Source organism: Rhinatrema bivittatum, chromosome 6, assembly GCF_901001135.1.
Source record: "Rhinatrema bivittatum chromosome 6, aRhiBiv1.1, whole genome shotgun sequence".
Classification (NCBI taxonomy): Eukaryota; Metazoa; Chordata; class Amphibia; order Gymnophiona; family Rhinatrematidae; genus Rhinatrema; species Rhinatrema bivittatum.
Genome location: NC_042620.1, coordinates 63,385,313 through 63,411,165, shown reverse-complemented (window position 1 = coordinate 63,411,165; position 25,853 = coordinate 63,385,313). Strand labels below are relative to the sequence as shown.

General features: G+C 41.9%; 1 protein-coding gene across 1 annotated transcript in view; it reads right to left on the bottom strand.

Annotated features, from left to right (window-relative positions):
* Positions 1 to 25,853, bottom strand: part of ARHGAP15 (Rho GTPase activating protein 15) — a 1,536,288-nt gene that overhangs the window by 655,287 nt on the left and 855,148 nt on the right. Inside the window, exon 11 of the mRNA XM_029605409.1 lies at positions 9,699 to 9,797. Coding sequence (XP_029461269.1) covers positions 9,699 to 9,797 — 99 coding nt within the window. The remainder of the gene's footprint in view (positions 1 to 9,698; positions 9,798 to 25,853) is intronic.

Below are 25,853 nucleotides of genomic sequence, written 5' to 3'. Positions count from 1 at the left end.
TCACAGCCATGTTAACGCAAATTGCATGTCATTAACATGGCCATTAATGCAAACAAATTAGTGCATGTTGAGGGCCAATATTAATGCAGTTTATTAAATTGGCCTCTATGTTTCAGTGCATTAATAATGCTGTTCCCACACGGAGATGCCCAAAAGTACCTCTCAGGGTCAAAGAAAGAAAAGATGTAGGTAGGCTCAGGCACCCAAATTAGATTCTATGTTAGGTATCTAATAAATGGTTGCAGCCATGGTATCCAATGATACGATCTACATCTAATCTGGGTGTCATATATGTGTGTATGGCAGATGGCTGAATGAGTGTCATGATTGCACCAGTTGCCTTATGAATAAGGAAGGATGAAAATTCATGGATAGGAATTTCTTGTTAAGAATAGAACTACCCATAGAAACATGAAGATTGTGGCTTCTTTATTGAAACACAGACATTCAGCTTATAATCAGCATATCTGTAATTTTTATATAATACTCTTAAGTAAAGTATACCAGAAAGCATTTTGCAGAACAGTTGAAGTACATAGAAAAGTATAATTCTTAAGTAGAAAAATAATCTGAAGAGGATGTTCTGTTTTTTCACAACAATCAATGTGCCAGCTGTACTGAGTACTCAGGCCATCTTCTATGAAAGTAAACATACAGTTTTGATTAAATGTACCTTTAACATATTTGGTAGACAATTATTTCCCATGACTCCGTAGCTGAATATCCTAGCTGGAGGCAAAGCTGGCCATTAGGTGGAAGGTTTCAGATCTGCTGAGATCCAGCCAGGCTAAAAGTTTTTGGCACCTTTACATGCTGCTTCCTAATACCAACCCTAATATAAAATGTCATCAGAAGCTTGCATAAACACTGGATGCAACTTCACATAAATTACAGCTGTCCTGTGATAGTTTATCCCAGAACTTAGCAACAACAAAACTTCAAGTAAATAGAGAAGAAATAAATGCAACAATTTAATCCAACAAAATGATAATAGAAAACTGTGCATCAGGGACAAATACAATGCTGGTTTTTTTTATTTATATTCTGTCTATAAATGGATAGTTTTACTGAGCTTCAGTAACTATGGAATGAATATAATAATTTGGAAACACTAGCAGGGGCGGATTGCAGACAGATGCGAGCTCGGGGGATTTTTTTTCAAAACCAGCCCACAGGGTCTTTGTGACCAACTAATGTGCTTTCTGTGCAGTAGTTGCTTCAATACCTCCCAAAAGCACAGTGTGCTAAGTTGAGTGGGACATCATGTAACTTAAAGCCTGACAAAACTGAGGCAAAATAAAATCTCCAACATAAATTTTTATGAAAAAGGTGAAATTTAAGTAGAGCACATCCCAGACCAGGGGTGAGCAAACTAAGCTGCAAGCCCTTTTCTATCCATGCAATCAGTTAGTCACCCCACACATTTGGTTACATCCCCTATATAATCCTCAGTTCCTGGTCTGGTGTTCAAGTCTTTTCCCAACCAATCAGCTTTTGAACCAGTTGCCATGTAAGGAGAACACCACACTGCCAACCAGTGGCTCAGATATACATACATGAAGACATTTGCTGTTGTGCCACTTCTCTTGTGCTCATTCAGTGAGTGCCTCCCTGTCCCAGCACTGCCGCAGCCAGCTGCTCCTCTAAGAGCTCAGCCCAGTCACCTCAGACAGAATTCTCACTAACAGTACACAGGCATCTCCTTCTGGTTCACCCTCTCCCTTTCTATGACAGTAGCTTGCTTCCACTTCTCAGGGCCTTTACCACTCCAGCACATTATCATTGACTGTGTGCTACAGTCTGCTGCTTATATGATTTCCAAGATTCTGTTCTGCCTGAAGAGGGGGTACTAAAAGTGATCAATACTACCTGCTTCCTATAGGGCAAAAGAAAAAGAAAATTAAGCCCTGGTCAAGACTATATGCATCACTGCTGCAGCAGAGACTGGGGAGAGCCTAACCCACAACAACACAGCTCCAGATGGAATTCTGCTTTCCCAATGGAGCAAAGGCTGGTGCAAGGGTATTAGGTATCTAGCCAAACTGTACAGACTTGTATCCCCAGCCCTACTCTCCACACACACAATTAAAAATTATGCATTTGCAAAAAGAGTTTACATGAAGAATGGACATTTGAAGTACACTAGTACAGTCTTCTGAAAAAAAAATATAACATGCATACTATATTATTTACGTGCACTGCCGTATTGCAATTATAAAATCCTACAAAGAGTAAGACACTTGGAACTTATATGGTATTAGGCCTATTGTAACATGTGTTGGGTGTGGGCTTGTCCTTAAGAAAACCAGGAGTAAACTAAACTGCATTTACATGAGGGAGAACAGCCAAGGTCAAAGAGTCAGGAGGTAGAATGCCTGTTGGCTGCTACTGGGTGTGTTTGGGTACTTGCCAGGTTCTTATGACCTGGATTGGCCACTGTTGGAAACAGGATGCTGGGCTTGATGGACCCTTGGTCTGACCCAGCATGGCATTTTCTTATGTTCTTATGTAATATATAGTAAATACCCAAATCAAAACAGCATGAACTGCCAGCACACAAACAGTACAACCCCACCTATGAAAATGCAACTATACAAATATTACACCAGGCCCTAAAACATAAATATGCCTCTTGTTAGAAAACAGAACAAGCCAAACAGCTATTGATCCCTACACAGAAACTATACCCTAACCAAATGCCTCACTTTGGTCTGGGACAGGCAGAATACAGATAGACCCTCAACAAAAACAGAATATAGAGATCATAAAGTCATAAAACATCAAACAATAAAACCAAGAAATATAAACATAATAGTAAAACCATTCTAAAAAATTTACTCTTTACAAATATTTTTATTGGTGTTTGGAGATGCATTAAATAACACCCAATAAGTAAAACTATCAAGGCAAAAAACAAAACAAAACCCTTTTCTCCATATCTGGGAATGTTGATTTTCACTCATCCTAAAATTGTCATGGATTATTATCAGGAGAGGGAGGCTGTACAACCATTCTCCTTCTTCACTCACACACACGCAAGCAGCCTCTTAATCATGCAAACAGGCTCCCAATCTATCTTTCTCAACACACACACCCACACACACACACACACACACTCTTTCACACTTTTGTACCTCTGCTCATTCTTCAGTCTTGCTGGCCTAGGATCTGGCAGCAGCCAGCAGCATGGCTCTATTTTGGCTCAGCCTGGCCTGCAGCATGTCTCTATTTCGGCCCTGGAGGCCGGGTTCCGGCAGTGGCTAGCAGCATGTCTCTCTTTCTCTTTCGGCTCCAACGGCCTGGGAACCAGTTGCACACACAGCAAGTCTCTCAGTCTTTTTCAGCCTTGCCGGCCTGGGATCCGGCAGTGCCCACAGCGAGTCTATATCAGCCCTGCCGGCTTAGGATCTGGCAGCGGCCCGCAGCATGTCAGCCTGAGATCTGGTGGTGGCTGCAGCCAGCTCTTTTTTTTTTTTTTTTTTTTAATTTCAGCTAACAGCCTGTTCACTCTTCTTTTGCTCCGTCAGTAGCCCAGATCTATCCTCCTCTTTTTGTTGCCAGTAGGATGGCTTTGTGGGTGGCTTCTTTAGGCCCAGACAGCAGGGACACAGCACAGCAAGCAACCAATGCAAAAGTCATGTTGCCACTTTTTAATCATGTGACCAATGTGACTAGCCCACCGGGGCATGCCCAAAGCCCCGATATGCCAATCCTCCTCTGAACACTAGTAGGGCAATAATAAGACCGTGCAAGGTTCTTGCAGTCCTGTAGCCTCTCAAAGAGAAACTCCTTACACTGTTTTCCATTGGAAATGTGGTTGGCGCACACAACATGGGTGTATTTGCGCCTGCATGGAAGCAGGATACAAAGTACATGCATAAAAGTATGCATGGAGATTTCGAAATGATACAGTATCTCTGGTGCACTTTCCCTTTCCCATCCAAATTTCACCTCCTTTTTAAACAGGTCAAAACATGTACACTGTGACACTGCACAAATGCTTCTACCACATAAGGGTGGGGAAGAAATGTTCAAAATGCATTGTCACATGGGTAAAAACCTTTACATTTTGCCCTCTGCATAAGCAATTTCTAGAATCAAATGGACTGTGCAAATGTAGCTGCACATAATTAATGAAATCTTTTTTGTATTCAAATAGATACCTTCTGACCTACTTGTGCCTTTGACTATCTTTCATTCCCTTAGTAATTCATCATTAATTAGGGCACAGAAGAGCTTGATGCATAAACAGTGATTTAGGCATATTGTCAAAAATTCTAATTTTCTCTACACATTTTAAACAAAAGCATAGAAAGCAAAACAAAATGATTCTGTTTGGCAGCAAACCAGGATTTGTTAGGTCACAGGGTATATACATTTTTTGTCTGTTTCATTACTGTCATTAGAAGTTCTATTACTATTAATTTACTGAAATACCACAATTCAGTATTATGAATAGGCATGTCATATTCTCTCATACACATTTTAAGTGCAACAGTTTCTTACTTCTTCTGCCCAGCTTGGACAATAACAAACTGCTTCTTGGTTGTCACCTTTCCAGAAAGGCTATATTCTGGATCCAGATTATTTTTTGGGCCCACAAGAGTTCCAGCTTTATCTAAGCTCTAGGCCAAGGTGGCCTACTCTGGTCCTCAGGAGCAACAAATAGACCAGGTTTTCAGGATATCCATAATAAATATGCATGAGTTAGATTTGCATGCAAATGTATCTCATGCATACTCATAAGAACATAGAACATGCCATACTGGGTCAGACCAAGGGTCCATCAAGCCCAGCATCCTGTTTCCAACAGTGGCCAATCCAGGCCATAAGAACCTGTCAAGTATCCAAAAACTAAGTCTATTCCATGTTACCGTTGCTAGTAATAGCAGTGGCTATTTTCTAAGTCAACTTAATTATTAGCAGGTAATGGACTTCTCCTCCAAAAACTTATCCAATCCTTTTTTAAACACAGCTATACTAACTGTACTAACCACATCCTCTGGCAACAAATTCCAGAGTTTAATTATGCATTGAGTAAAAAAGAACTTTCTCTCATTATGGATATTCTGGATATTCTGCAAATCAGACCTGTTTGTGAATCTTGAGGACCAAAGTTGGCCATTCCTGCTCTAGGCATAGAGAAGGAGAAGGTCCAACTTCAGAGACAGTCTGACTCATTACCTGTTGCCATAAACCCTCCATCATCTTAGTGCCTGTAGTCTTTCCTTTCTAGATTATGTCCCAGCTCTCAATACTTAGTCCTAGAATTTATAGAATAGTAGTTTCCACTATTCTGTCCTTCTTACTTGCTGACTCATTGCAGTTCAGTTACCCTCCTGGCAGCTTCTTTCTTCTACTTAGTTCCTACTGCCTCCACATCCCTGTTTGGTAGCTTTTCTTTTTCTAGACCCAGGAAGGTATGGCTGGCTTTGGTGGAACTCTGTTTTTCACTTTCACAGAGCTCTACCTCAGGGTCACCTTTCTTTCTCTTCCTTTATTTTTTTTGCAAATCATTATTTATGTAAAGAGGTGCCCCTTTTAGCTTGAGGAACATGTATATAATTTTTACAAGCATGCAGAATGTGGCTTCAGCTGGTCTGAGTGCCCTTAGTGTGACAGAGATCTCACCTGACTTTGCCTGTTGGTGATGTCAGATGAGTATCAATGTGTTGAGGAGTACCACTTCCCATTAGGAGAAGTAAAGTTGTGATATGAAACCCTGTGCTCCCATGTGAATAGTAGGAGAGTTGTTGGAGGAGGAGAATTCTAAGCCCTAAATACATAAGTGGTATCTAGTACCCTCTCCCATCGAAGGGCTCCATAAGACCTCCACTCAGCAGGTCACAGAAAGATTTTAGAGGAGAAATAAAAATCCAGAAAGGAAGTTCCTGGAAGTTCAGGAAAAAAAGAGAAAGAGAAGAAGTTCTAGCAGAGTATGGTAGACCAGCATACTGGGAGGTGACAGATGTTGGGTAGCCTACTTGAGAAAGTTCACCAGAATCAATGCTTGATTCAGCTAAAAATCAGCCTAAGACTCACAAGAGAGGGAAAGGAAGAGGAAAGGACATTGGAGAAACAGATTACTTCTAACTGTAATTTTGGGCTAGCCACGGGATGGCCCATGACCAGCCATACTTACTCCTGATGCCGCCGCTCACACTGTGGCATGAATGCAGCCATCAGATGCCCTTCTAGCTGCGCAACGCTGCATCCTAAGTTATGCTCATGCACACCAGCTCAAGCCTTGTAGGCCCCACAGCAAGAAACAGTAGCAGTCAACCAGGAGATGACATCAGCATGGGCTAAGGATTTAAGCCCCAGCCATGATCTCAGCCACCACCTCAACAACAAATCCTCCTGCTCCTGCAGTGCATATTGACATTTCTGTCTGTGCTTGTCTTGTCTTTTCTCCTTGCCTTGCTGTCCCTGCTGTGTCTTGGTCCCCTGTTCTTGTCTGACTGTCCATCTCTATTTGACTTCTGGAATTGAACCTGGCTTTGGACCCTGACTATTCTCTTGGATTACCACCTGCCCTGACTTCAGCTTGGACATCAACACTGATTGATCTCCGCCTGCTCCAACCTTGGCCTGAACCATGACACTCTGCCTGTATTTTGCCTGCCACGACCTCAGCCTGAAACTCAACCCCGCTTGCTCGCTAACCACCCTGACCACAGCCTGTTACTTAATTTCACTTGACCATTGATTATATAACATTCGCTTAAGCCCTGTCGGCCCCTGGAACCTAAGGACTTAATCTGAAGGGAACAGGGTTGGTATAGGTGAAGCACTAGACCCAATCCTCATGAGAGAAATTCCACCAGCTGTCAGCATGGGGCTACTAGGCTGCATCAACCATGCCACAGTCCAAGGGCTCACATCTGTGATTCTAACAAGCAAATATTAGAAGGTCCCAGGGTGGAGGAGGGTACTGCCCCCAAAGAACTGACCTTTTTGATGGACATTTGGAAAGAGATTTTTTTTTTTTAAGTTGAGGATTCTGCTGCAGTATTTTTACACTGCTCTAGGTGTACTATTTTGATTTTTATATTTTTCCACTAGCATTTTAAGTAAAGACTTTTTTTTTTAACAACAAACCTTTAATGAAGAGTAATTTTTTTGTGTTTCTATCTGATGTGCAGAAAAGCTCCCAAGATACAAAATCCTAACAGCATTGAAAACTGTGTTCCCTCCCCCCCTGCTATGTGGTCACCCCAGTTTAATCATGGGGCCTTTCATGGTCTGTGGCCCTCTCTATATGCCCTTGTGCCCAGAACCAGACAATGATGGGGGCTATAGGAAACTTATATCCAAAGTGGAGGATATGGGGTTCTGAGGGCTTTTGGGATGCCTGGAGATGTGTTCCCAACCTGTGAAAGGCACCCTGAAAAGTTAGATTTTTGTCAAAAAATGTCCCATAGACTATAATGAACCCAAGATGGCTGCTGTCCCTGCCCAAGGGAAAGGGGAGATGAAGAAAAAGTCTCATACTAATCACTCAAAGGAGGAAATGATATCATCCCAGAGGAGAGGGTCCTTTGAGCATACCACATGAGGTTGGGGTCTTATGCTGACATAGCATCCAGCCAGAAGAGGATCTCTAAGACCTGCAACCAGGAGGGGAGCTGGGGGCTGGTGTGTATCCTGCTTGAATGTAAGCTTATGCTTCCAGTACTGCCTCTGTCAGAGCACTGCTGGAAGTGCTGACAGCAGAGCAGTGGGTCCTTCACTCTTGGCAAGCAAAAATAAGGTATTGGGAGTATGGGGAGGGTCCAAGGGAAGAGGAGGCCAGCACCACTTGTCATTCTTATGAGTGGGTGGGAAAGGTGCAGGCCAAACCTGTGATTTATCAAAAACTGGGACAGGGGCCTTCAGTACCATACCAGATATTTCTGCTGGATTAAAATGTTTGAGGGGATTGAGGAGAGCATGGCCCAACAGGGAGTTTTTTGTGATGTTTTGGGAGAGAGGGAGGGGATTGGACCAGTGGCCCTTTAATTTTTTTTGCTTTGCATTGTTATAATTGTGCTACTTAGCTAGATATCTTTTAAAGGTATCTGGTTAAATAGCATGTTATCTGGCCAATTATAGCTGGTCTGGTTTTTTAGTTATTTGTCTAAATGTAGCGCAATTTCTTTAGGATAGTATATTCAGTGAGATGCTTATCCCGCTGATTATATGGGACAAGTGATCTGGCAAATTTTTGCCAATTAATTTGTCTACTAAACTACCTACTGAATATTGTCCTCAGTATTAATAAGAATTTCACTGGGTGTTTACTAGTATCTATCTCTTTATTTATTTATTTATTTTACTTTATCTTATATTCCTTTATTTCCACAATGTTCAATGTGAATTACATAAAAACATAAATAATAAAAACAATATAAAACTGAAAACTATAAAATAATATACAATGAAAATATTACAAGCACTTTAAACCATTGCAGACATCATTTTCATGTGCCTAAAGATTATTAGAATATACTTGAACAAACAACATTGCCTTCAATTGTTTAAGAAATTTTAAATAATCTTGTTCATTGAACATTTCAGAGGCAAAGAGTTCCACAACTGAAAAGCAGCTATGGAGAAGGCTTTCTATTTTGTTTCTTGCATACAGTATATACTGATATAGAAATATATATTTATATCTATAAACCTACATATCTAATTATCTATCTATATCTATCTGAAAGAGGATTATTAGATGTTCCTTCAATCTGGCATGCCCAGTTTACAGTGACCAAGGAGAGGGCATTTTCAGTTGCTGCCCCCACCTTATGGAATTCCATCCCACAAAACTGGCATCTAATGACTTGTATTAAAACTTTTAAAGCACTACTTAAAACGTACTTGTTCAGGCTTTCCATTGACTAAGAGAGAGGCATGAATTTGAAACCTTTTTAAAATCTCTTTGCTGCAGGGTTTTATTGATTATTAACATCAGCAACAGACATGAAGGTATTGCTTTGTTTTGTCTTAATTTATGCTGATCTTTTTGCTTTGTATATTTTCTTATTTACTCCTTATAGCCTTGCATTAGCGGTTTAAAAGTGAAATAAGTAAATATGAATATATTTTAAAAATAAATAAATAAATTTATAGATGTAGATTCCTGGTGAAATTCATTACATGTTTTCCCCCCACTGCTCCCCAGTCAAACCCTATGAATCTGCAACTCCCCAGCCTAAACTCAGCATGCCCTTCCCTCCACCCACTGGACTTGTGCACCGTTCTCGGTTTATCCCTCTAACCTATCAGACTCTAACATTCTCTGCTCTGTCCCTCCACCTTCCTCCCTTTGCAGCGCCACTGGCTTCTCAATGGCATGTATCATGCCGTCCCATCCATTCATTCTTTTGCCTTCATTGGCCCATGTGACCAGCATAGGCTGCTTTTATCTGCCCTGCCTGCCTGTCCCATTGCCTTCACCTCCTATTGCTGTCTGCAGTATTACTGAAAAGCCACATGAGTAGGCTTCATGGTGGGCTGCATATGTATTAATATAATACAACTAGCAGTCAATGTAATATTATTAACAGTCATAAAGTAGTATCTGGAGCATGAAATATCAAAAGACATTTTTTTCAAGCATGACAAACTGTAAGCAGCTATAGCTCTTTCTTGAAACTACTGGCTGTAATTACAGAGAGCCTCTATCCAAAATATAGTTGTCACTTCACTATACGTACCCCGTTTTTCAACAGCTTCTATACACAGCCTTACAAACCGGGGCACTGTAGTACGTTCACGTTCACAAAGTGTTTGTAAATGACAGCCAAAAACTTGATCTGTGTCAAAAGGGAACAAAATGGGACCATGTTAAAATAAATTAAATTTCACCATCAAATGTGCTGGTTCACCTATGCCAGATTTATGGAAAGCACTAACTGAAATCACACTCTGAGAAGGCTCATTGCATTTGCTGAGACTCACAGCTATAGTTATTGGTTGCGGATTTTGGAATCTTCGTTTGCAAGGCAAGAGGTTATCCTTGAATAATTACTGTTCAGGTAAAAGAATCCAGAGCAAGCTAAGAAATAGCTTCAGGCATATTATAGTGAGCAAGCACTGCTGTTTTGCTGTGACTAATCAGTCCAGCACTGATGATTGTTGCAAAGAACTGAAAAGGGAAGAGACAGAAGAACAAAGATACATACTAGAGAAATGCCATCCTCCAAAGTGAAATAAGAATTATAATTTTTTATATAGAATTTTTTACTCAAGAGAGGAATATATGGGACTTACGCATTGAAGCACTTGCAAATTATGTCAGCTTGTTTACGTAATGAATTACAGTTTAAACAATTTGACTTTTTAAACTTTATGCTTTTAAAATTTTGACCGATTTATGTTGATCATCTTGAAACATATCAGTATAACCAGGTTAAGTCTCTCAAAGTACAAATTAGCTTATCTTCTTTCATCTCAGCAATATATTTTTGACAAATATGAAAAGAGCACTCCATAATGTGAACTATGTCAGAATAAAAATGAATCAAAATCTATGACAGAGACAATTCAATAGCAGTAGCCTAATGCTCAAACAGTGTGACTAGATTATCCTCATTTACCAAAAAAGATGTTTTCCATGTGTTTTTCTATTTACACACATCTAAAGTACGGGAAACAGGATTGGAATTACACTTTCTTAGTAGAAATAGTAATAGTAATATTACATATTTTTGAATGCAACAAAGTCAAGAAAATATGAAGTCAATATTCAGCCGTGGTCCAGCTAATTTTGCAGTGATATTCAGTAGCATGGGCACACTGCTGAACACCCTTGCTATCTAAAAGTAAGCTGGATAAGTTTATCTGGCTAACTTTAGGATAGCTTATTGGTTATCCTAAAGTAATCCAACTGAATATCCAGCTAACTTAGCTGAAGCACAGAATCCACCCCAGAATGAGTTTGCAGGAAAGGTTATTCTGACTACTTGGGGTAGGTGAGTTAGTCGAGGTTTTCAAATCTCACCATTTGTCCAACTAAGTCAAAACTTAGGGGGTCATTTTTCAAATCGTGTTAGGACTTTACTGCGAGAGTTAGGGCTCTAATGCACACAATAACACCATAACTCATGCAATAAATAACGAATCGCGAGATGTGTATGCAAATTTTAAAAATTTAGTCAAGTGGGAGGAGTTTGGGCAGAGTTAATGAAAATGAGGGATACTTGACACTGGAAATAACTAAATCTTTTTTCCTGGCATTAAGCTGTGCATTATGGCTAAAAACAGGCAATAAATATCACAAATCCCGTTTTAGTGGGGGGGGGGGGAGAGAGAATCTGGGGAGGCACGCATATATTAGTCAGCTTTTTATAACACTGTAAGAGGGGACATTCTATACTTGGGGTAAGGTTTTGGTATTGGGCTAGGTTTTAGGTGGCAGTTTTACATGCACAGTCAGAGGTATGAACAGCACAGTTACCATCAGTAAAGATTTTATGTGATTTGGAGTGATGAAAAGTATAAAAAGATGAGATTTGTACAATGTACTCTCAACCTAGCTTGATTCCCTCTTTACCTAACTGCTATCAAGCTAAGGGGCAGATTTTCGAATCGGCGTGCACAAATGTACACCCGATTTTATAACATGCGCGCGCTGCCGCGCGCATGTTATATAATCAAAGGTCGGCACTCGCAAGGGGGTGCACACTTGTGCACTTTGCGTGCGCCGAGCCCTAGCGGAGCCCCGATGGTTTTCCACGTTCCCTCCAAGGCTGCTCCGAAATTGGAGCGGCCTCGGAGGGAACTTTTCTTCCACTCCCCCCCCACCTTCCCCTCCCTTCCCCTATCTAACCCACCACCCAGCCCTACCTAAATACCCCCCTACCTTGTTTCACTTTCTCTGCCTGCCTCTGGCAAGCGTATCTTGCACATGCTGGCTGGCTGCTGGCACGCCATCCCCCGGCACAGCTGCTGTGCCAGAGGCCTCAGTTCTGCCCCGCCCCGGACCGCCCCCAGTCCGCCTCTGGACCAGCACCACGCCCACGCCCCACCCCCTTCCTGCCCCTTTTTCAAAGCCCCGGGACATACGCGCATCCCGGGGCTTATGCATGCTGCCCAGCCTATGCAAAATAGGCTCAGCGCGCGCAGGAGCAGGTTTTCAGAGTTACGCACGTAAAACCTTTGAAAATCTATCCCTAAGTCTCTCTCTCAGCCCAAAATGATAAATTTAACATATGTTGCAGTGAAATAGCTATGAGGTATCAGGAAAATTACCCTAAACAGGCCCCCCCCTTTTTTTTTTTTTTTTAATCACTGGTGCTATTTTTCATAATTTTATAGCAAAATGATAAATCTAGGGGTTAGCTGGATAAAAATTACTGAATAAATATTATGGCATATTTTCTGCATTGGCCTGGGTAAAATAAAGGATAGAATTACATGTTCTACTTCTACTTGGGACCAAACTATTCTGATATACAGTAAGCTAGAAGGTCATAGTTTCTCATGCAAATAATATTACATGTTGATATGTTGGGAATACGAATATTTATCAGCACCAAGAAAAAAATTATATTGATATGTATTCTTTTCTCATGCTTCCACTCATAAGCTTTCAATTTTCAGTTTTAGATTTCAATATCCAAATGAACTGAGCAATAGTGGGGCACGGGAAGATTCCTTTGAGTATTATAATGTGTAGTTTTCTCCTTTGATCTTTTTTCCACATCAGTTTTCCTCTCACCCTCTCTGTTATGATGCTAGGAACTGTGCTTATGAAGGTAGGAGGTAGTAGCAGAAGCCTTCAGTGTTATATTCAATGGCAGCTGGTCAGTAAGTGTCACTATAAAGATAATATTTGGCTGTACTCTGTAGCTATAAACATTGACCTAACAGCACTTCCAGTCATGTTCAAGAAGGAAGAATTTTATGTTGGTCTTCAACTTATGGCAGGTTCCCAACCAGATTTATTCAGAACAGCAGAGGCAAATTCTCAAACAAACAAATATGGTTTCTCAAGGTCCAAACATGAAACAGACTGCAGTTTATAACAGCAGCAGAGGCTTGAAACACCAGGCAACACTAGAAACCGAAATGCTGTAGGTTTAGGAATTGTTCAGTTCAGTAACAGAAACACTGAAGCTCAGAAACAGTATTGAAGTTACTTAGCAGCATGAGCTTGGCAAACTCTAGCTCTTGGGAACATTTCCTGTTTTCCAATGTGTACTTATAATTGTTGCCAGGGCCAATCTATTCCTAGAAGGGTGCAGTTTTGCAAGTGTGTTCTCAGTATTATGTATGCAGGATTCTAGATTTGGTTTGAGCCTTGCTGAAGCATATCCTTACAATTTAGCTGTTAAAAATAATTTTTGATTACTAAATTATGTTTTTAAAATTATGAAATTCTAAATTCAACATCCTAGTTGAAATGATAGAAGCTATGACATTCCTTGAGCCTATCCTTCTATTTAATACCCTAAACAGTGTAATGACTTTATAGTAATCCAGAATGGAAAAAAAAACCCATGCTAATCTACAGTAGTCAAACAGACACTAAAATGCTCTAACATCAGCTACTAAAGTGCATACAAGTGCTGCTATGTGTAATAATGGCAGATGTTTAAGGCATGCAAATGAGGCAGTACACATGTACTTTATTTATGGTTGATATTAAAAAAATGTAACCACACCTCCCAGAGATATAGGTTGTTTGTTTTTGGTTTTTTTTTGTATGAAAGTAGTTCAGGTGCAATATAATGGGATCATTGAGAGGAGAGGATCTTCTTGCTGCTGGCTGAAGAGGATCAGTAAGTATTGCTCTGGGAAATTTTAGAACTTAAAAAAGTTTTGGGGAGTGGTCAACAATTAGGGTATATTCTTTAGTATGTATATATATGTGTGTGTTTGATGAAAAAAAAAAGCAAGCTAAAAGGTAGGAAAAAGCTTAGAGTTTGTACGTGTTTGTCTTTCCCATCCTCTCATCTCTCTCCCAGTCTCCCCTAGTTCATCCTTTGATTTATAAACTGGAAACACTTTCACATTAAAAATCAATCAGTCTTTTATCTAAAACACAGTGGGCCAGATTTTATTACCTACAGATTTCTGCGCTCAACCTGGCACAAATCTACGCCCAATTTTAAAGCATGTGTGCGCAGTCGTGCACATGTTCTAAAATCCGGGGTTGGCGCGCACAAGGGGGTGCACACTTGTGCACCTTGCATGCGCTGAGCCCTAGGGGAACCCCGATGGCTTTCCCTCTTCCCTCCGAGGATGCTCCGAAGCCTCAGAGGGAACTTTCCTTCTGCCCCCCACCTTCCCCTCCCTTCCCCTACCTAACCCACCCCCCAGCCCTACCTAAACCTCCCCTGACCTTTATTTTAGAAGTTGCGCCTGCCTTTGGGCAGGTGTAGGTTGTGCGCACTGGCCGAGTGGTTCTACGAAGGCCTCTGGCCATGCCCCCGCCCCACCCCAGTCTGCCCACACCCCACCCTTTTTTTCAAGCCCCGGGACATACTCGCATCCTGGGGCTTGCACGCGTCGCCAGGCCTATGCAAAATAGGCTCAGCTTGTGTAACCCCCCTGCACGCTTAAATCCAGCTGGATTTACGCGCGTTGGGCTTTTAAAATCTGCCCTGGTATTGCCTCAGGTCTTATCAAGAGTTTAATAAACTTGTGGCAGGTCACTACCAAATTAATAGTGAATGTACTAATAAATTTAAATGACTCTTATTTACACATTCCTACTTCCTTGGCAACCTAAACTTAACTAAGAACTCAACAAAATTAAAGTGAAGGCAGCAATCCAGCAGCAAGAGAGGGGCTTTCCAGTCTTCTGAATCAAATGTCACATGTATAATTTTTTACCCACTGGTGAGAGTTTGTATGTGTTCAACTGGTGCAAAGAGCTCCTTGCACTCTGAGAATGAGTCCAATATCTGGAGGCTAGAGTTGCAGACCTGCAGAAACTGAGGCAATCAAAGAGGTTTATAGATGAGACCTTCAGGGACACAGTAACCTAGTCCCAACACCAGTTTGGCTGGGGAGGTACTGGCTGTCATGATACATGTGAGAACCAACAACATAGTAAAATGTAGGAAGGAGGTTCTGGAAGCCAAATGTAGGCTCTTAAGAAGAAAGCTGAAATGCAGAACCTTCAGGGTAGTATTCTCTGAAATGCTTCCTGTTCCATGCTCAGGTCGCCAGAGATAGACAGAGCTCCACAATCTCAATGCGTGGATCAGATGATGCTGCAAGGAAGAGGGATTCAATTTTATAAGGACCTGGGGAACATTTTGGGAAAGGGGGAGTCTTTTCCGAAGAGACAGGCTGCAGGGTGGAACCAGGCTGCTGGTGCTAACTCCTAAAAAGGAGATAGAGTAGTAGAAAAAAGGGAAAAGCCAACAGTCACTCAGCAGTACATGGTTCGGAGGGAGGTATCGCTGAAGGATACTAATGAAACAGGAGAGCTAGGACATCCCAATGGAGAGGTTCCAATAAAAGGAAAAGTAGTCCATGTTTCTATAAGAAAAGAATCATCTAAAATAAATGACTCCAAATTGTCCCAGTCAAATGAAAAGCAGGCTGTTAATATAAAAAACAACAACTTTGAAATATCTGTATGCCAATGTCAGAAGTCTTAGAAATAAGATTGGCGAGTTAGAGTGTATAGCAGTGAATGATGATATAGACAAGGAAGATGACTTTGAAACAGCCGTGCGGGCGCACATGTACTCAAGTATGCCGGCTCACACCTAGAGACACATTCATTGTATAACATGCACGCGTATAGGTGCGTATGTTATAAAATAGCCTGAACGCATGTACATGTACTCACAATTTTAAATCGATACGCACATATTTATTTTATTTATTTATTTATTTATTTTAAGTTTTTCTATACCGGCATTCGCGATAAATATTGCATCATGTCGGTTTACAATTAACAAGTAGATAGGGAACAAAAAGGCAATAAATAACATTGATCTAAGTAATAATAATAAAATAATAGTAATGGTAGTAAAAAACATTAAACAAGAGAAGGCTAAGGAATGCAGTTACAATAAAACAAGGGAGTAATATAACTTGGATCAGAGAAAAGAAGCAGGGGTTTAAATATAGATAACAATATGCCAGTCAATGTGCTTATAGCGTTGAAGAATTGCCCTTATGAGGTAGGGATATTAATTACTATGATGTGCAAATCACGCTCTACCGTGTAAGTTGAGGAAATTTTACAAGGAATACATGCTGATGCCATAGGTAGTTTTCCCAGTTCATTCCCAGTTTGCTCAGTTTAGGGATAGGCCTTGCAAAACCCCTAATTTTAAAACTATCCTTCCCCACCCACCATTAGCCCTGACACTTAAAGCCCCACTATCAGGCCTAATTTCTTTTATTTTACTACTTGCACATACTCCATAGCAGAAGTAACTATATGTGGCAGTGGACCCCGTCACACACCTATGCATATAAGTATTTATGTGTACATCTCTTGGTCTTCTCCCAACATGCCCAAACCCTACTTCACCTACCAGTCCTTCTGTTTGCTAAACAACATCCCCTCCCCCAGGAGCTGGCACCCCATGGTCCACCCTAGCCCAACCTCCAAACTAACCCAGACACAAAATTCTCCCTGGTGGTCTAGTGGCAGATCAGGAGTGCCACCCCCCCCCCCCCATTCCCAGTCCCAGCAGCTACCATTTTGAAAAATGGCACTGGATATCCTTTGCCCAATCATGTGACCAGGGTTACCCATTGGCATTGGTAGCCCCTGTCACATGATAGGGACAAATGGTGGATCAGTGACATTTATCAAAATGGCACAGGCCAACCCCTTCATCCTATCATGTGACAGGAGCTACTCAATGGCATTGGTAACCCTTGTCACATGATAACACATTATTTGGCTCCATTGAGGATGGTCACCATGGCTGGAGTTTCAAATCCTGCAATAATCAGGACAAATGATGTTGAATAGTGACCTCTAAATCACTGGACATATAGATGACATGGATTAATGGGGAAGAATCAACATGGTTTTAGCAAATTAAAGTCCTGCCTTATTAATTTTTAGATTTTTTTAAGGTGTTAATAAACATTTACATAAATAGAGCCAGATGATATGGTGTATTTGGATTTTTAGAAGATATTTGACAAAATCCGTCATGAAAGACTCTCAGGAATTTAATAAATCAAAGAAAAGGAGAAATATCCTATTGTGGATTGGTAATTAGTTAAAAGACAGGAAACAGGAGGTAAGCATCAATGGCCAGTTTTCCAAATGGAGAAAGGTCATTGTAAGAGTACCACAGTGATTGGTAAGGGCTTGTGCTTTTTAACGTATTCATAAATGGTCTGGAAAAGGCAATGATGAGTGATCTGATCAGATTTGCAGATGACACAAAATTATTTAAAGCTATTAAAACAGCAATGGATTGTGAGGGACTATAGAAGGAATTTGTGAGATTGGAAGACTAAGCATCTGAATGGCAGATGACATTTTATGTGGATAAGTTCATAGTGATGAACTAGGGAAAACTAATCCCAGCTACAGGTATATAATGCTGGGTTCTGTATGGGGAGTCACCAACCAGGAGAAGAGCCTTGGAGTCCTTGTGGAAAATATATTGAAATTCTAAACTCTGTGTACAGTGGCAGCCATAAAAGCAAATAGAATGTTAGGAATGATCCAAAAAGGAATAGAGAATGAAACAGAAATAATCATATTGCCTCTGTATTGATGCATGCTGTGACTGTGCCTTGGATTTGTGTGCATGTCAGGCTATGTCTCCAAAAAGACAGTGGAATAAGAATAGATACAGAGAAATGCAACAAAAATTATAAAAGTGATGGAACAGTTTCCCTATGAGAAGCTAAAAAGGTAAGGGCTCTTCAGCTTGGAAAAAAAGTCATCTGAGAGGGGACAATCATGCTGTGGAATCTGTTGCTAGATGATATGGTGACGGTGACTAGCACATTAAGATTTCATTGCCTTTGTACAAATATATATATATATATATATATATATATATATATATATATATTTATTTATTTACTACATTTTGCAATCATGATGATCATTTATTTTATTTTTTGAGGTCTTCATTGTACAATGATTTTTTTTATTTTTTTTTGTATTTAGGAACCTATGCACTAAGACGCAGGTTAAAAATGTGTTAGCATACTTGTAGGTAAAAAAAAATAATGTGCATGCTAAAATACCACTTATTATGGGATACAATAAGGGCCGGATTTTAAAAAGGTTATGCGCGTCGGGCCTATTTTAAAAAGGCCTGGCGACGCGCATAAAGCCCCGGGATGCGTGTAAGTACCAGGGCTTGCAAAAAGAGGCGAGGCATGGGCGGGGCAGGGTCAGAGGCTCCAGGCACAGCGGCCATTTGCTGCTGTGCCAGGGATCGCATGCCAATATAACAAAACTGTATATGTATATGATGTATCCTAATATCGCACGCCGGCATTCGGCTGGCGCGCGCAACTTATTTCAGCTCCAGGCATGAAGTAAGTTGTGAAACAAAAATAAAGAAGAGAAAAAAGGTAGGGGGGAAAGGGCGGGGGAGGTAGGGGAAGGGAAGGGAAGGTGGGGTGGGAGGGTAGGGAACGGGGGAAGGCAGCATGGCTCGGCGCGGGCTTGGCGTGCGCAAGGTACACAATTGTGCACCACTTTGCAAGCGCCGACACCCGATTTTATAACTTACGCGCGCTAGTTATAAAATTGGGCGTACATGTGCACGTGCACCAGGTAGCCCGTGCACATATACGCCCGCACGCACCCTTTTAAAATCTACCCCTAAATTATTTGCATGTGATCTAAATAAAGCGTTTTTAGTAGGCAAGCAAAATTAACCTGCATGTTAGGTCTCAAAGTGCAGCATGAGCATACTGCTTATCAACATCCTCTTTGCTAACAGGCTAATTTTAAAATGAGTGGTTACTCGACCAAATGTACTTCACGTATCACCCTTAGTGCTTGGTTGGCTGTAATGCATGTAGGTAAACAGATGTTAAAACATGTTTGCGTGAGGGACATTCCCAGTTTTTCCAATTAGTTCACCAGTTTGCCCAGTCAATCTTGAGTTCATCCAACCCTTCTGCTTCTTCATCATGCACCCCCCCCCCCCCTCAGGTGACCTGGACCCTTCACCCTGTGGTATTAGGCCTAAAACGTGATTTATGCAGACTCACTCCTCATCAGGAGTAGTAAATATAAATGACTAACAAGCCAGTGCAAGCTGCGGCCTCGGGTTTTAAAATACATAGCTATGCACATAACTGTTGGCCCCGCTTTGGAATGTCTATGTCCTGCCTATGCCGTGACCCTTTTCCACCCCGTTATTTTTTGATCATACATGCACATATACCTGCATAATTTGCAGCTTTTAAAATTTGTGTTGCTCATGAGCGGCTCACAAATGTGCATATAAGGGCATTTAGTGCGAGCAACACTTTTAAAATCAACCCCAAGGATGAACAGAGGCCAAAATGTAATTTTGCTTTCTATATTTGTTTCTTAGCTCACCATTTTTCCATTTGATCCCCATTAAAGTAAATGGAGGCAGCAATGCATTTCTGGCTTCAAAAATTGGCGTTTTGTAATCAATTCTAATAAAACTTTTGGGTAGATAATATCAGAAGAGAAAAGAGCACTCCAAGGCATCAATCCTATGTCAAAGTGCTACCAAAAGGGCATGAATAGCCCAAGGCACCATAAAGAGGCAAAATGGTACCAAGAATGCCAGTATTTCTTGAAGGAATTATGAGAGGAGTAAAGCAGCAGCAGCAGCAAGTAGGGCAAGAACACTTCACAACTCCAAAGGAGGGACAATGGCATCAATAACAGTGGCATCAACCCCCCCAAGGCAGCATAAGGACACAATGGGACCAAGAAAGGCAGGAACATCCCTAGTAACCATGAAGGAGGTATGAAGTAGGGATGTGAATCGTTTTAGGACGATTAAAATTATCGTCCGATAATTTTAATATCGTCTTAAACTGTTATGGAACACAATACAATAGAGATTCTAACGATTTATCGTTATAAATCGTTAGAATCGTGAGCCGGCACACTAAAACCCGCTAAAACCCACCCCCGACCCTTTAAATTAAATCCCCCACCCTCCCGAACCCCCCCCCCAAATAACTTAAACATTTCCTTGCCAAATCCTACCTCCTTCAATCCCCCACCCAAATGACTTAAATTACCTGGGGGTCCGGAACGGCAGCGGTCCGGAACGGGCTCCTGCTACTGAATCTTGTTGTCTTCGGCCGGCGCCATTTTCCAAAATGGCGCCGAAAAATGGCGGCGGCCATAGACCAACAGGATTCGACGGCAGGAGGTCCTTCCGGACCCCCGCTGGACTTTTGGCAAGTCTTGTGGGGGTCAGGAGGCCCCCCCCCCAAGCTGGCCAAAAGCTGGCCAAAAGTTCCTGGAGGTCCAGCGGGGGTCAGGGAGCGATTTCCCGCCGCGAATCGTTTTCCGTACGGAAAATGGCGCCGGCAGGAGATCGACTGCAGGAGGTCGTTCAGCGAGGGTTCCGGCGCCTCGCTGAACGACCTCCTGCAGTCGATCTCCTGCCCCCACCCTCCCGACCCCCCAAAAAACATTTTACAGGTACCTGGTGGTTCAGTGGGGGTCCCGGGAGCGATCTCCCGCTCTCGGGCCGTCGGCTGCCACTAATAAATATGGTGCCGATGGCCTTTGCCCTTACCATGTGACAGGGTATCCATGCCATTGGCCGGCCCCTGTCACATGAAGGGAGCACTGGATGGCCGGCGCCATCTTTAAAAATGGCGCGGGCCATCCAGTGCTCCTACCATGTGACAGGGGCCGACCTTAGACCCAACAGTATTATCGTCCCCTCCACCTCCTTAGTGGAGACTAAAATGCTACTGATTAGAGGCCCCAAATTCTCTTCAGACAATAGCTGTTCAATGTCCTGTGATTCACGGAATCCAGGATGTATTTTTCTTCTAAATCAGTTTTTGAAAATACTGCCTCCATTATCTGACAAGCAGTAACCATGGAGCAACTTAGTGCTGCTTTTGAGTGCTGTACTTCTTTTGCCCCTGCTCCTGTCTTTTTCTATGGTCTAATTCATTGAAGGCTAAATACCAAATGAGATCAATAGTTTATATGTACCCTAAAGGAAGGGAGTTTGAAGGAAAAATCCAAGAGGGCATGAATCCATTAAAAGTAACTGGATAAGATTTGTGTAAAACATCAGATTGTCATGGCAAAACTAGGGTTTGGCAAATACCATAGGGGAATATAATTTGTAAAGAACCTTGAAGACAGCTGAACCAGAAGCAGAATCACCCCAAAGAATCAAGAGAGGCTTAGAGCAGTAGCAATGTTTGCATTTAAAATCACAAATGATAAATGCAGAGCAGCACAGCAAAAATAGTGGCACTGCTTAGCAAGCAGGGTTAAAATGCTTGGCAATAGCACATACTATCTGCTGGATGACTGTATCTATGTAGTGTACTACAGATGTAGAATACAGTAGTCAACCTGTAATTCTCACAGTGTGTACACAAATGTCTCACATACAATGTGCATGTGTGCTGATTCCTATTGCATACACACAGTCTCTGAGGCAAAGAAGAAACAGACAAGGCTTAGGCTGGTGTTCACTGTATCAGGCCTCTGGAGCTAATAGTTGCTATTGATTAAAAAACTAGACTGCAGTGTAGAGTGTGAGAAAGAGTGGCAACACCTCTACTTTCAGTCCTCTTACTCACAGAAACCCTCTATCTTATCTAGAATAATTACTATGGAAATGACCCCACCACAAGTGGAACTTCTAGAACTCAAATCCTCCATGGCATCTTTGATGGACTTCAGGACTTGTATCAGCTGCCTCATTACTACCCAACCATGAAGCCTGAGGGGGTGATCCTCACTTATCTTCATTTCCAGAGGCAGGTCACGGAGAGTCTGCTTCTCCACTAAACACTGCTGCATCAGATAGGTGATTCCAGTGGGTACCTATATATTGAATCAGCTGCTTATGAGGCATACCAATGTTTACCTGCTTCTCATGGAGAAGTTGTCCACTCATCATGCTACAGTGAAAATGTTTATGCTGCACCCGTATGCCTTGGCCAGCTCTCCATGTGACTACAACAATGATTGTACAGGGTGAAGAAAACTGCCTACAGAATGTTGTTCTGGAGGGTACTTAATTGGGAGCTAAGAGTTGCAGCAGATGCTTAAAGCCTAGGTTTTCTACTATATGCAGGGCAATCATTTCCCTAATATATTTCATCATTACTTTTTATGTTTATTGCGTCTTGCCCTAGAACAGTGGTACAGTATACCCCCATCTACTCCAAGGTGACTAGGCATTACTGATGCATGGCTAGTGGCTACTGATCTGCCACCTGACTGGTGGAAGGATCAGTGGGGTCAGCTTGGTTAAAGTTCTTAATTTTGTCTACCATTTTACTGCTCCTTCTTTTGCTTTGAGTAGCAGAAGGCATACTAGCAAAATCACTTTCCATTGATGGCAATGCTAGCAGATGATGTTTCTGTAGATGATTTATTTATTTATTTATTTGAGGTTCTTTATATACCGACATTCGTTTAGTAACATCATGTCGGTGTACATTCAACAAAACTTTAGCAGCAGCGCTGGAACAGATAGAAAATAGCGGCAGTGCTTTACAATTAATATTCAACTTAAAAAGGACATTAGGAGATTATAACAAGGAAAAATTGGATCAGGGAATGCAAACAGGGAAGGGGAGGGAGAGGGAAAATAAAAGGAAGAATTAAGAAGAATATATTAACGTTAATACATATGATAAATACATTAAATACATTAGTTATAATAGATTACTAGGCATCAACTTTATAGAGATATTAGAGAGGAGCATTTGTCATATACCCTAGTACCTTTCCTTGACTAATGACCTTTCTACAAAGAATAAAAAGTGGGTCCTCCCTCATTTTAAAATATTCCAGGATCTCCTCTCCCCTCTCTCAATCTTTGGAGGGTGCTGCTGCTAGCACTGGGGTTGAAGGTGGATAGGGCTCACTCATGCTCACTTATTGCACTCTCTGCTGTTATAACGAGGGAGGTATATCTCAGCCCCATCAGTATCATCTGCCTCCTCCATCTACTTACTGGAGACTAAGAAGCTACTGACCAGAGGGCCAAATTTTTCTTTGGCTACAAGCTCTTTATTATCCTGTGATTTAGAGAATCCAAGTCACAATTATTCCTCTGTATCCGTTTTCTGCAAATTCCACATCCATTACCTGAGAAGCCATAATCATGAAGGATCATGGAACTGGCTTTGAGTACTGAAGTTAAGAAAATAAGAAATTGCCATACTGGGTCAGACCAAGGATTCATCAAGCCCAGTATCCTGTTTCCAACAGTGGCCAATCCAGGCTACAAGTACCTGGCAAGTAACCAAACACTAAGTAGATCCCATGCTACTGATGCCAGTATTAGCAGTGGCTAATCCCTATGTCAACTTGATTAATAGCAGTTAATGGACTTCTACTCCAAGAACTTATCCAAACCTTTTTTAAACCTAGCTAAACTAACTGCACTAACCATATCTTCTGGCAACAAATTCAGAGCTTAATTGAGCGTTGAGTAAAAAAAGGTTTTCTTCAATTAATTTTAAATGTGCTACTCGCTAACTTCATGGAGTGCCCCCTAGTCCTTCTATTATCTGAAAGAGTAAATAACCGATTCAAATCTACCCATTCTAGACTTCTTATGATTTTAAAGACCTCTATCATATCCCCCCTCAGCTGCATCTTCTCCAAGCTGAACAGCCCAAACCTCTTGAGCCTTTCCTCATAGGGGAGCTGTTCTATCCTCTTTATCATTTTGGTTGCCTTTCTCTGTACCTTCTCCAGTGCAAATATATCTTTTATGAGATGTGGTGACCAGAATTGTATACAGTACTCAAGGTGTGGTCTCACCAGGGTGAGAAACAGAGACATTATGACATTTTCCATTTTATTCACCATTACCTTCCTAATAATTCCTAACATTCTGTTTGCTTTTTTGACTGCCGCAGCACACTGAGCTGACGATTTCAATGTATTATCCGCTAGGGATGTGAATCGTTTTTTGACGATTTAAAACAATCGTCAGATACATTTTAAATCGTCAAAAATCGTTAGAGCCGCGATACAATAACAATTCCCCCGATTTATCGTCAAAAATTGTAAATCGGGGGAGGGTGGGAAAACCGGCACACCAAAACAACCCTAAAACCCACCCTGACCCTTTAAAAGAAATCCCCCACCCTCCCGAACCCCTCCCCAAATGTTTTAAATTACCTGGGGTCCAGTGGGGAGGGGGGGTCCCGGCGCAATCTCCCGCTCTCGGGCCACGGCTGCGTTAAGAGAAATGGCACCGTGGCCCTTTGCCCTTACCATATGACAGGGCAAAGGTAGCGCCAGCGCCATTTTGGTTCCTGTGACCTGACATCACGCGTGCAGGAGTTCGCTACCGGACCCCCGCTGGACCCCCAGGGACTTTTGGCCAGCTTGGGGGGGCCTCCTGACCCCCACAAGACTTGCCAAAAGTCAAGCAGGGGTCCGGGAGCGACCTTCTGCACTCGGGCCGATTTGACAATATTCAAAATGGCGCCGGTGCTACCTTTGCCCTCACTATGTCGACATAGTGAGGGCAAAGGTAGCGCCGGCACCATTTTGAATATTGGCAATACGGCCCGAGTGCAGAAGGTCGCTCCCGGACCTCCGCTAGACTTTTGGCAAGTCTTGTGGGGGTCAGGAGGCCCCCCCAAGCTGGCCAAAAGTCCCTGGGGGTCCAGCGGGGGTCCGGAAGCGATCTCCTGCACTTGTGACGTCGGATCACAGGAACCAAAATGTCGCTGGCGCTACCTTTGCCCTGTCATATGATAAGGGCAAAGGGCTACCAGCACCATTTCTCTTAACGCGGCCATGGCCAGAGAGCGGAAGATCGCGCCGGGACCCCCCCCCTACTGGACCCCAGGTAATTTAAAACATTTTGGGGGGGTTCGGGAGGATGGAGGTTTTATTTTAAAGGGTCGGGGTGGGTTTTAGGGTTGTTTTGATGTGCCGGTTTTTCCGCCCCTCCCCCGATAAAACGATTTTTTAACATAAAAAACTAAGACGATCAGATTCTCTCCCCCCCCCCCAGCCAAAATCGATCATTAAGACGATCGATCACACGATTCACATCCCTATTATCCGCTAAGATGCCTAGATCTTTTTCCTGGTTGGTAACTCGTAATACAGAACCTATTAATAACATGTATCTACAGCATGGGTTGTTTTTCCCTATATGCAACATTTTGCCCTTATCCATATTAAACTTCATCTGCCATTTGGATGCTCAATCTTAGTCTTACAATGTCCTCCTGCAATTTATCACAATCTGCATGTGATTTAATTACTCTGAATAATTTGGTACCATCTGCAAATTTGATTACCTCACTCATCATATTCCTTTCCAGATCATTTATAAATATATTGAAAAGCACCGGTCCAAGTACAGATCCCCGAGGCACTTCACTGTTTACTCTTTTCCACTGAGAACATTGACCATTTAATCCTACTCTTTGTTTCCTGTCTTTTAACCAGTTTGTAATCCCTGAAAGTACATCGACTCCTATCCCATGATTTTTTAGTTTTCCTAGAAGGCTCTCATGAGGGACTTTGTAAAACGTCTTTTGAAAATCCAAATACACTACATCTACCGGTTCACCTTTATCCACATGTTTATTAACCCCTACCAAAACCTGAAGTAGATTTGTGAAGCAAGTCTTACCTTGGCTAAATCAATGCTGTCCTTGATCCATTAAATCAAGTCTTTCTATATGCTCTGTGATTTTGATTATAAGAACATAAGAATTTGCTTACT